The sequence below is a fragment of the Sorex fumeus genome, unplaced genomic scaffold (assembly GCF_029834395.1).
Source record: "Sorex fumeus unplaced genomic scaffold, SorFum_2.1 ptg000029l, whole genome shotgun sequence".
NCBI classification, from domain to species: Eukaryota; Metazoa; Chordata; class Mammalia; order Eulipotyphla; family Soricidae; genus Sorex; species Sorex fumeus.
In genome coordinates this window covers 10646441-10658609 of record NW_026606086.1, presented here as the reverse complement: position 1 = coordinate 10658609, position 12169 = coordinate 10646441, and the positions used below count along the sequence as shown (strand labels likewise).

The window sequence follows — 12169 nt, the reverse complement described above, 5'->3', positions numbered from 1 at the left end:
TGTAAAGTTTGGGAGTCAATAATTTTAAATAAAATCTTAAAGTAGCATGATACAGAAAAAAAATCGACTCCACGATTCTGTCCAATGCGTATCATATTCTATCAGTTATTATCTTCTCTGACAATACTCTTATTAGCTATATATAAGCTTAGCCTTTCTTTGACTTCTCTGAAATTGTAATTAAATTTGTGATATTTGGGAGACTAATATTCCTCCCAAAATTATTGTGATTTTAAATATATACTTAAATTTTCTACAACTCAATTTAATAGAAAATATTAAATAGATTATTTTCCATCCCTTTCTCTAAATTCCATTCCATACCAAAATATGCTTTGAGACATTCAGTTCTACTTAAAACAAATTGTCTTATGCACATCATGAATACATGATAACATGGATGTTAAAGGAAAAAAAGTCTAGAAAAGCGAAAGAGATCTCTCAGAGAACTGGAATACATGGCCAACATGTACATGGTCTTTGGATTGATCTTGTCAGGAATCCTGAGCACCACTAAGTGAAGAGCTGATAGACCCATGGAGACACAAAACAAAACAAAATGAAACAAAAAAAGAAAAAAAGAAAGATAGTATATGTTATTCCTGGATACAGCATATCAGAAACCAACTAACTCTTTTAAAAATGAAAGATATTAAAATTTTACTTTTCCTTTTGACAAATTGTTACTTTACTACTTTATTCATAAAAACTTGCTTCATTGTATCAACAGTATCTATATAATTTGGATCAAATCTATATGATGTGGGTCCATATCTATACCTGTGAGTTTCATTATAATTCTAAAAATCAACAATATTTAGTGACAAAATTCCAAATAATTTGCAATTTTACACAATCACCATAAGACTAACAGTAACTATCACAAAGCTTTCTACATCATACTATGAGCTACCGGGTCTATGAATTAATCTTTCCTTTTTTACCATTATCTGTCAACACATTAGACCATGTGTAATTTTTAACATGAGAAAATTTCAAACTCAGGAAGAATATTGCAATAAATTCCATGTCCTTACTTGGAGCCAAAATATCCCCTTAGGAAGTTCTATAACTTCAGAAACAAACTAAACGTCATGATAAAAGTACTATTGATTATGCTAATTATATATATTTACTGCCAGGAAGAAAATTTCAAAACAAAACATTTTTGATCTTGAAAAACTTAGTTCAAGCCTCAAGCCTCAAATTCCAGATGAAATATACTCATATTTGAAGTGAATCATTGAAACAGCAGTTTATGGTAACTACTACATTAGATAATCCTTGATTCATAAGATAAATTAAAGTTATAAATTATAAGAAGTGAAAATAAATTATTTAAATCAAATATCAGTTTCTTTATAGAATTTTCTTTGTCTCATGAAAATCCTTTACTTGGCATGATCCTTGTGACTAACGCTATCCTCCATCTTAATCGTGTTTTTCTACACTAAGATGCAAAATAAAAACCCAAACCTTTGAGTTAAGTAAAGAAATAATTTCTCTAAATAATGGAAATAGCCATGACTTAATACTGGAGACAACCCTTACTATGATTTGAGGATGTTACTTAAGTTTTCAGCACTTCTTCTATCAAATTAGGAAATTGTGTAATCAAATTCATCGTGGTGGTAAGAAATCAGAGAATAAAGCAAATAACCTGCCTGGAAAGAATCCGGTATGTAAAAGGTGATTAATAGCTAATGTTTACTTCTAATCATATCTCCAAATGCTCAGGGCATAAGCTACAGTTCTGGCAGATTAATGCCACACTTTGAATTTGATTTGGCTTTGAAGTGTGTTTTTAATGTAGCATCCCATTTCCCTTAATTCAGGCATTACATTGAACCCATTGTTTCTGATTAGGTGCAGTGCAAACGGAAGAATGCAAACGATGTTTTGATTTCCGTCTAGCAGAGAAAAGGAGAAATGGGCTCAAATTTACATTACATAAGATGATGCTGGTGCCATAAAATACATATGAGAATTCAGGTATATGGAAATTCCAGTGGACAGATGGTAAAGGGTTGACAGTGGGGGGGATTGGATAGTCACATCCACGGGGCGGGTTAGGGCCAGTTGCACAAAAGGTTCTACCCAGTAGGGTGCAGCAAGAAGGACAGAATATAATCTCCAAGAGGTTTCTGTATATAGCACTCTAAAATCCCCTCCTTGCACATATGGGGAGAGATAAGGTTAACACTTTCAGAAACATCATCAACTTAATATCCCTGAATAGAAGCGTCGGGGTCTTTAAAGTCCTTCTTTAACCAGAAGACAGAAGTTAAAATAAATGATTCCATATATCATCTTCTCCAGAATTTACAGCAAACGATCTGCAGCCCAATCTCGCCAGAGTGGAGGGAACCATGTCTGTCTCACGGAGCCCTGGTAGCTGTGGAGAAGAAGATCTCTTGGCACCTCCCAGAAGCCCAGTTAACAGATGGCCCACAAACGCAAAATTCATCAGGGCGATTGGCACTTCATTGACATGCACCGTGCAGGAAGGGACCTAAATATGCCCTCACTTGGCTGCCCTTTCTCTACAGGCATATTGACAGCACCAGAGAGAGAAAATTGTGTGAGTGCTGCCAAGGGAAAAGAAGATGGCCTTTCAAATCTAGGCCACAGCAAACGCCTGGGGAGGAAAATGTGGTGCCTTTCAAAGAAGCAGCATAGAGACGTGTGTCTGATTTCCACTAGGAAAGATTAGATCCTGGGGAGTCCACTCAAGGTTGGCTCACAGGCTAACAAGCAACACTTGAAGATGATAAGGGTGTCTAAGATCTCTGTAAACAAGATTGATATAGCAGATTTCTTTTCTTTTCTTTACTTTGGTTTCTTTACTCCTAGTTTTGTGCTTAGGAGATTCTGGAAAGTCTCCAAGATTTATAGTGCCTGGATCAATCCAGGGTTTATTTACACCATGCAAGGAGAGCACCTTGCCCCCATCACCCTCGTACTACCTCTCTGGCACACATCAGATACTGCTTCCATCTATTTTAGAATTCTTGAGTCAGTCTTATGTGGACAATCAAGTGCATCATTGTTTTCTAAGGTTAAGTAACCCTGGATGGCTAAAGTTGTTAAATCTTTGAAGTGTAATTTCCTTTATCGACCTACTTTGCAGAGGTCTGCTACCTTGGGCTCGTCAAAAAATTGATGAAGATGCATTTTTCCCTCAGATATTTACAACCCCATCATATTAATAATATTGCCTAGTATTTCTGTTTCCTTAACCAACTTGCATAACACATCCATCAAAAACACATATTGCTTACTCTTCGTATGTCTTTGAATATACCTGTATTCACAGCAAATAAAATACAGTATCAAACTGATGGCCTGTATTACAAGTAAATATCAAGTTTTAATGATGATATCTTATTATTAAAAGTTACTCTGAAACAAAAAAGACATTATTCTAATATTTATTTACATAAAATTTTGACTACTTTGCATTTTTAAAAAATTCCATTAAAAACAACAAAAAATTACACCCAACATACCCAAGGTCTCTTTTTTTGTTTGTTTATTTTATTTTTTTGCTTTTTGGGTCACACCTGGCGATGCATAGGGGTTACTCCTGGCTCTGCACTCAGGAGTTACTCCTGGCAGTGCTCAGAGGACAATATGGGATGCTGGGAATCGAACCTGGGTCTGCCGCATGCAAGGCAAACGCCTTACCGGCTGTGCTATCTCTTGAGCCCCCCCCCTCCCAAAGTCTCTTTGACATGAATTTTTCCTTAAGATATATCAAGTGAGTTATTTTATATAGACTTATTTTGAGAGCAAAGAATCTTGTTTACTGTTTTACAAGAACCTTGTAATTTTAGTTTAGAAACTAAAATGATAATGATATAGTTATCAGATTCAATATTTTACCCATTTAAGTAAAAAAATAATCATACTAGAGGGCTGTCTGATGGCAATTTTGACAAAAAATGAGTAGTTACTAATAATGGAAGCTGTTATATTGTTTCATGTCAGTAGCAGTTGATCACATAAGTATGAAATATACAGAGTAAATATTTTCATTGAATATTACAATGCCATACTCAAGAAAGATATTAACAATATATAATTTAATGAGATTTATATTATATTAAACTGTCCCAAATATAACAAGTGTTAAATAGTAAGGGATTAGGATAAGCACAAATAAATTTTGGTTAAGTAATAAAAAATATTAACAAATTATTTTATTTGTTGGAGCCACTTTTCAAAAGTACGTCATCTTTTGGGGCCAGAGCAATAGTACAATGGGTAGGGCACTTGCTTTGCAGGTGACTGACCAGGGTTTGATTCCTGGTAGCCCATGTGGCCCCCCAAATTTGCCAGGAATAATCCCTGAGTGGTAGCAAGGAATACGCCTTGAGCACTGCAAGTGTGGCCCCCGAAACAAGGTAAAAGGTAAAGGTAAAGGCCCTCCCGTTGATCGTCGATTTGCTCGAGCGGGCCCAGTAACGTCTCCATTGGAGACTTTGTTGTTACTGTGTCTGGCATATCGAATACTCTCGGTAGCTTGCCGGGCTCTCCGAGAGGGGTGGAGGAATCGAACTTGGGTCGGCCATGTTGGCCACTTGTAAGGCGAACACCCTACCCGCTGTGCTATCGCTTCTTAGTTGGTGGCCCCCGAAACAAAACAAAACAAAATATGACCTTTAAGTTGTTCACATAAATGTCATGTAATTGCTGAATAAGTTATTCTGCACTTTATACAGAAGACTTCCACTCCTTTGGAAGAAAGTTCTTGATTGTTTTCCCTACCAACTGATCAGCAAAGAGGTTCTTTAAAAAACTCAGACATGGCTTAGGGTTTTAGCTCTGCTGCATTTCAGTGAGGGAGGCTTTGATATCGCTCCACCCCATAGGACTGCCTCGATTTGGCTACGCTGAACCATGACCTGCTTCCTACTGGCTCATAGCTTACTTCTGAGGTAAAATGAAGTAATAAGCTGAACATTTAGACATTAGTAATCTAATTGACTTTAACTTCTCACTCAGTCTCACTGTTAACCCTAGACAGGATTCCAGAATACTCTAGTGTTTCTCACTTTTTGATACTGATGCCTTATAATTGGTTAATATAAAATAGACCTTGTACCTAATCCTAGCAGGGAACTTTTATTTCACTGAGCTTACATGGTTTTATTTGTGGGGATTTTTTGGGGGAGGGTGGGTACCAGTCTGAGTTCAGGGCTTACTCCTGGCTCTCTGCTTGGGGATCACTCTTGGCAAGACTCGGAACTATATGTGGTTCCAGGGATTGAACCGGGGTCAGCTGTATGCAAGGTAAGCACCTTGACCACTCAACCATCTCTCCACCCCCTTTAATGTTCATTTATGTATGATCTTCATACTTGAAAGCACTTTCACTTTGTAAGTCATCAAACCCAACTTGTTAATAAAAAATATTATTTATTTTACTCATTGAGTAAATTAAGAATGCTTCTCAGAGTAAACAAATTCCTAGCAGGTAAGTTCTACCTATTAAGAGTATAAAGAAGAGCTGTCCTAAAGAAGTTTTACCAAATATTAAAACACAATTACTTCATAATGTAGTATTTAAATATGGGTACCTCCAGCTAGGATCTTCTCCTCCAACTCTGCCATTTGCTTTCTGTAGGCACGTAAAGCTGCTTCTTTGAAAGAGGGGTGAAGTCTTTTTGGCTTTGTGGTTTCCACTGGTTGCTCAGGAATGTTTTGGTTTTCATCTTCTATTTCTATTTCATCCGAGATTTCATTTAAAGGTTCCAATCCCCCTTCGCTCACCAAATCATCTTCCTGCCCATCGTAACCCTCATCTTGTGGGGTTTCATAAGGTGTTTCATATGAAGGGTGATCATATTCCTGCACTTGTTCATCCGTTTCAGTGATACTGGTCCTGTTCTCTAGCTTAGCAAGGACTTGTTCCATCACTTCAACATAATCAGTTTCACTATCAATTTGCTCACTGTAGTCTTTCTCATCCTCTGCTTTGTAGTAATAGGGCTCTGTGTAGATGTCAGAGTCAAGGGTGGTACTTGATTCATTTGCAGTTGACTGGGATAATGTCCTAAATCTCCCCATTAAAGAAGAACTACTGTCTTCATACCCACTGAGACTCTGTGTGCTTTTGTTCCACACGACTTCCAAGGCTGATTTAGCCCTTTGGAGTGTAGATCCAAATTTTGGAAAGCTGAAAGCTTTATCAGAAAGGTCAATGCTTAATCGACTCTGCCAAGATTTGGGTGGAGCTTCCTCGGAGTCATCACTTTGCATTTCACTTTGACTCCGGTACATCATGGTCAACTGGTTCTGATTTGGGTATGGTTCTTTAGCTTCGGTATAATCATATTGACTGACCCATTCAACCTGTGGTTCATTATCCAGCCCTGGACATGGAGATGAATTGTCATCTTGGGTTAAATCACAGCTTTCAGAGTCTTCCTGAAGGTCACTGTGGCACTTCCCTGAGTCCTCCAGCTCTCTATTGGTAACATCTAGTTGTTGATCAGAGAGGCTGTTTGTTTCAAAATCAACAGTTTCCTTAACAGATGAATCCAAACCTAACTCAGCTACTTGCTCTCTGTTATCCCATTCCTTCCATGGAGAAAGGTCGTGTAAAGAAACCTGAGAATCGCTGTTATGACTCTGGCTTCCAGAGGCACACACCAGACTGTTACTCACTCCACGATCATCAGTTTCTGTGCTCACAGTTTCACTCTGCCCTTGAACACCCTGCCCAGCTACATGTGAAGGCTGATTCTGAGGACTACTAAATAAGGCAAAAATGCCCTCTTGTTTCCGCTGCCAAAGTTCCCAGTCTGAACATGACAGGAGGGAGATTCGATTAGTTCTAGTGAAAAACTGATTTTCTGAAAAGTCCTCTGAGTAATATTGGCACAATTTTGAAAAATCAGACTCAGAACGACTAAGATTAGCAGTGAAAAAATCACTCTGAGAATGGCAGAACAGTGTTCCATCTGTGTAATGAGCTCCAGTTTGCTGGTCCACTCTAGTTGAGTCTGGTGACTGTGAACCCTTTTTGTAATAGTTTGATTTATTTGAAGTTCTGCTGCTGTTAGTACTTTTATTCTTGGATCTAGCACTGTGTGATTTTGAACTTGACTTGGAAGAACTTCCCTTCATTGGAAACTCAGACTTGGAAAGCGTGGCATAGCTGTTTTTGTTGAGATCAGATTCCAGCTCTCCATCACTATCATTTTGTTGCAACCAATTAGTCTTGATTTTGGGTTCTGGAGTGGACAGTTTTATATCCATGCTTTCATATGTCTGGGAGGATGGTATTGATCTCTCTTTTCTTTCTCTGATATCATGAGCAAGAATATCTGTGGAGATTCCAATGCCTGTTCCTTTAAGTTTATAGGATTTCTTTAAAACAGAATCCCGTTGTTGAGGAGTTTCAAAGTACACAAGAATGGGCCGAGGTTTTGCATTGGGACAGTCCCGCTGATGCCCTATCCTCTGAGCAAATTCAATTTTAATAGCATTTAAAGTGTCTGAAAAGCCCAGCTTGTCTACTAGAATTTGGTACACCACACTTTCAACATGCTCAAATCTTTCCTCCGGCACGTTTAAAAATCTTAAGCTGGTCTTGCTGCCCATTTGACCTAAGCGTTTAATATAATCATGGATGTCTCTAGTCTCTCTTCTAGACTGGATGAAACCTGTTCGAAGCTGTTCAATCTCACTCTGCACAACCTCCACGCTGCTAGATATCTCATCAATGGAATGCTTGAGAGCATTCACATGCCCTCGCAGTTCAGAAAGTTCTACTTCTATCTGACTTATTCCCTGAAGTTCCTTAAAGATCATTTCCATGACATCATGCGTTTGGCTAATGCAGCCAGAGGAACTGAATCCTGGCTCCAGGGCATTTGTCTTTGAGTGGCGGGAAGTTCTGTCCAAAGATTTGCTTCGGATTCCCCAAGTTTTCTTCATTGTGCTCAACTCTGAATCCGAGGAGACACACTCTTGACTCTTCTTCCATTTCCTCAGCTTGCGCAGTGCTCCTAGTTTTAAGCTGTGGAGCGTGCGCTCCCCATCAGAGCTGCCCTCTGAAGGAGCCAGGCTGCTGGAACTCTTTCTGTTGCGTCTGACCGGCATGGTGGGCGGGGGTAGTGCCTGCTTTTCAGTACTAGTCCTTAGTTCACTTAGTGATTCTGAATAGGAACTCTCAATTGAAGATAACTCTTGGAGCAGGTCCTCATGATCACTGTTGGTTACATTAATGTTCTTCTTCAGGCCATTGGCAATAGCTACTCGATAACTGAATGTCGGTGAGAGAGAAAATTCTTTATTAGCTTCCACTTCTTTAGTAGAGAAGTTGTAAGTAGATGAACACTTTGCAATTTTCTTTACAGTGCTTTTCAGGGTATTAGAAAATTTGGGGGGTTTGGTTTTAGCCTCCAGAAGGAAGTCCTGTTCCTTTTTCTGTTGCTGCCACTCTTTTTTTTTGGTTGTATGGCCCAATTTCTTTGTAAACATTCCTTTGCAAAGTTTATGTATGTAAGGTAAAATCAAGCTCTTGAAAAGATTAGCCACCATGGAGGGCAATGAGTGCAAGCTTTTCGACCCCAAAGTAAACAAGGGATCAGGATGAAAATCTGTAAATCCAAGGCAAGCATCACTGTTCAGATGTTCTGTGAATCACTGAAAACAGAAGTAAAGGCGGCTGTGGCTCTACCACAATGTGGGTGGCCTGAAACAAAGAGAAGCACATCTCTGCTGCTGAAGTATATTCCTTCCTGAAGGAGGGTTCTCATGGTTTTCTCTCATTTCCATATAACTTCAGGAAGTGTCTGAAAGAAAAGTGAAAATCTCTATCAGCATCCAAGTTGAGATTCATTTGCTTTCCAGCACTTTCCAAAATTATTCCAGGTAAAGAATACATAAACATTTGCAAGAGTGAGCAGGGAGTTACCTGAATTGCAAATGGTTTTGAAAATAGTTACTTTCACAAAACAACCAGTTTAAGAAAATAAGTACCAAAACTATGACTAAATTATAATTTTTCTCCTAATCACTTATTGGTGGATACAATTAAAATGATATTGAGTGCCAGAGAGATAGTACAAGGGGTATGTCACTTGCCTTGCAAGCGGTCAACCCAGGTTTGATTCCCCAGCATTGCATATCATCTCCTGAGCACTGTCAGGAGTAATTTCTGAGTGCAGAGCCAAGAGTAACCCCTGAGCATCACTGGGTGTGACCCAAAAGGCCAAAAGAGAAATAAATAAAATAAAAAATATTGAGACAGATGATTATTTAGAAAATAACCTGTTTAAAATGACAGATAAACTCAATAAATTATATTTATTGCATGATATTACCATTTCCATTTTTGTGGCTTTGTTTTATTTCTTAAAATTCCATTTACTTATGCAAACATAGAATCAGTGGAGAAGACAAATTCAATAGTAATGAATATTACTATAGTTTTGACTAGTAATAACAGACAAATAAAATAGTATATCTCCCAGATACTGAAAATTAATTTAACAATATTGATCTTCATTTTCTTTTGCTAATTTTCTCTCTTTTCTACACATTCAATGGTTGACAAATATGAGAATGTCTCTTTTTGTATTTGTTTATTTGCTTTTGGGCCACATCTGGTGGTGTCCAGAGCTTAATTCAAGTTCTGTGCTCAGGTATCACTCCTAACACTGCTTGGTGGACCTTATGGGGTACAGGAATTGGGTAAGATTAGACTATGTGCAAGGCAAGTTACTTAATCCCTTTAATATCTCTCTAGTACTCTGGAATTTCTTAGTGATTAAAATAATAATAGAGGAGTGGGACAAGGACTGTGCAGACCCGAAAGATGGAGCACTGAGATTTTCAAGACAGTGTCGGCCCCAAGATGGCAGTGTCTCCAAACTACTAATGCAATCTGCAAGACTATAATATTCGGACATTTCAGGATAGAAAGTCAGAGGGTGTTCTCTCTTGAGCTGTGGATGCTGAAGCAGCCACCAATTAATACCTCCCCTCACCCCCCACATACACACCATCATACCCCATTAGAATCATAAAATATCCTCCTATTCGGTACTCACTAGGGCAGCCTCACCACCCCAACCACAATAGGCCAATAGTCCGTTAACCCCTACTCAAATCAACATTCTCCCTAAAACACAAAAGCAATGGTGAGTGCAAATATCCAAACTGTGAAGGTAACAACGGTAAAACAATGCAGAAACCACCAGACTTAGTGAGAGAAGATGCTAGCCTAGATGGTACAACAAGTAATAATGAACTAGAAACTCTTTGACAAGGGATTTAAAATAGAGTTCATAAGGATGTATGAGGAAAACCTAGAAGAAATGAATAAATGAAAAAATTCCTGGGTTACAATAACTTTCCAAAGCTGACCAAGAAGATTTGGAATACTTGAGCAGACCTATAATCATCAACAAAATTGAAATTGTAATTGAAAGTCTTCCACAAAACAAAACTCAGGCCCTGAAAGATTTACTAGTGAACTCTTTCAAACCTTTAAAGAGGACACACTGCCAATCATTTTCAAGATGTCCGAGGACACTGAAGAAGCAGAAAGACCCAAGTTTCCATGAAGCAAATACCACCTTCAGAGCTGATAGAGATACCACAAAAAAAGAATATTTCAGGCTGACCTACCTAATGAACACAGATGCAAAAAACCTCAACAAAATGGTTGTAAATAGAATCCAACAATTCAAAAAAATCATACACCATGACCAAGTAGGTATCATTCAGGAGATGCAAGGATGGTTTAACATTCTCAAATCAATCAACATAATGCATCAGATCAATAAAAGAAAAGATTTAAAATGATGCAATCATAGCAATTTATGTGCAGAGAAAATATATGACAAGATTCAACAAGCATTCTTGATAAAAACTCTCAACAAAATATTGTCAAAACCATCTACCACATGCTCATAGTAAGCAATATCCTCAATGGGGGAAAAAATAAAGTCTTTCCCCCTAAAATCCAGCACAGGAGAAGGTTACTCATTCTTGCCACTCCTATTCAATATGGCACTGGAAGTACTTGCACAACAGTTAGGCAAGAAAAAGTTATCAAGGGAATCCAGATAGGAAAGAAAGAACTCAAGCTTTCATTATTTGTAGATAACATGATATACTTAGAAAACCACAAAGAATCTAGGAAAAACTCTCAGTAACAATAGATTTTTATGGTAAAGTGGTAGGTTACAAAATCACTACCTAAAGTCCACAGCTTTTCTGTTTACAAAAAAAAAAGAAAGAAAAGAGAGAGATTAGAAAAACAATCCCATTCAAAATCGTGCCTCAGAAAAACAGGTATCTCAGAATCAGTTTAACTACAGAGGTGAAGAACCTATAAAACAAAAACTGAAAAACATTAATTCAAGAAGTAAAAGAGGACATGATAAAATGGAAACACATTTCTTGCTTATGGATTAGAAGAGTTAACATTGTCAAAATGGCGATATACTCCAACACATTGATAAAGATGCAATGCAGTCCCTATAAGTATATCCAAGCCATGATATTTTTTTTCTTTTGGGGTCACACCCAATGATGCTCAGGGCTTACTCCTCGCTTTGCACTCAGGAATTACTCCTGGCGGTGCTTGGGGGACCATATGGGATGCTGGGAATTGAACCTGGGTTGGTTGCATGTGCTACCCGCTGTGCTTATCACTCCTGAGGCAACATCTTCCTTAACTTCAAACTGTACTACAATGAGGTAGTAATCAAAACAGCATGGTATTGAAATAAAGACAGACCCACAGATCAATGGAACAAAGATGAATATCTTGTCACCAACTCTCAAATATATGATTACCTAATATTTGATAAAGGAGTAAGAAATACTGAGTGAGGCAAGGACCATCTCTTTAGAAACTGGTGCTGGGAAAACTGGGCAACTGCATGCAAAAAAATGAACTCAGACCTCTTTCTAACACCAGCCACAAAAGTCAGATCAAAATTCATCGAAGACCTAAATATCAGACGTGAATCCATAAGATACATGGAGGAAAATATGGGGAGAACTCTCTATGACATTGAAGCTAAAGGTATCTTCAAAGATGAAACATCACTGACCAAGCAAGTGGAAGCAAAGATAAACAAATGAGATTATATTAAAACAAGAAGCTTTTGCACCACAAAAGAAACAGTGGCGAAGACAC

General features: G+C 38.0%; 1 protein-coding gene across 1 annotated transcript in view; it reads right to left on the bottom strand.

The window, feature by feature from the left end:
* The window catches only part of UNC13C (unc-13 homolog C), a 626361-nt gene extending 617708 nt beyond the window's left edge, over positions 1-8653 (bottom strand). Inside the window, exon 1 of the mRNA XM_056115400.1 lies at positions 5583-8653. Coding sequence (XP_055971375.1) covers positions 5583-8553 — 2971 coding nt within the window. The 5' untranslated portion in view covers positions 8554-8653. The remainder of the gene's footprint in view (positions 1-5582) is intronic.
* Positions 8654-12169: the final 3516 nt, after the last annotated feature.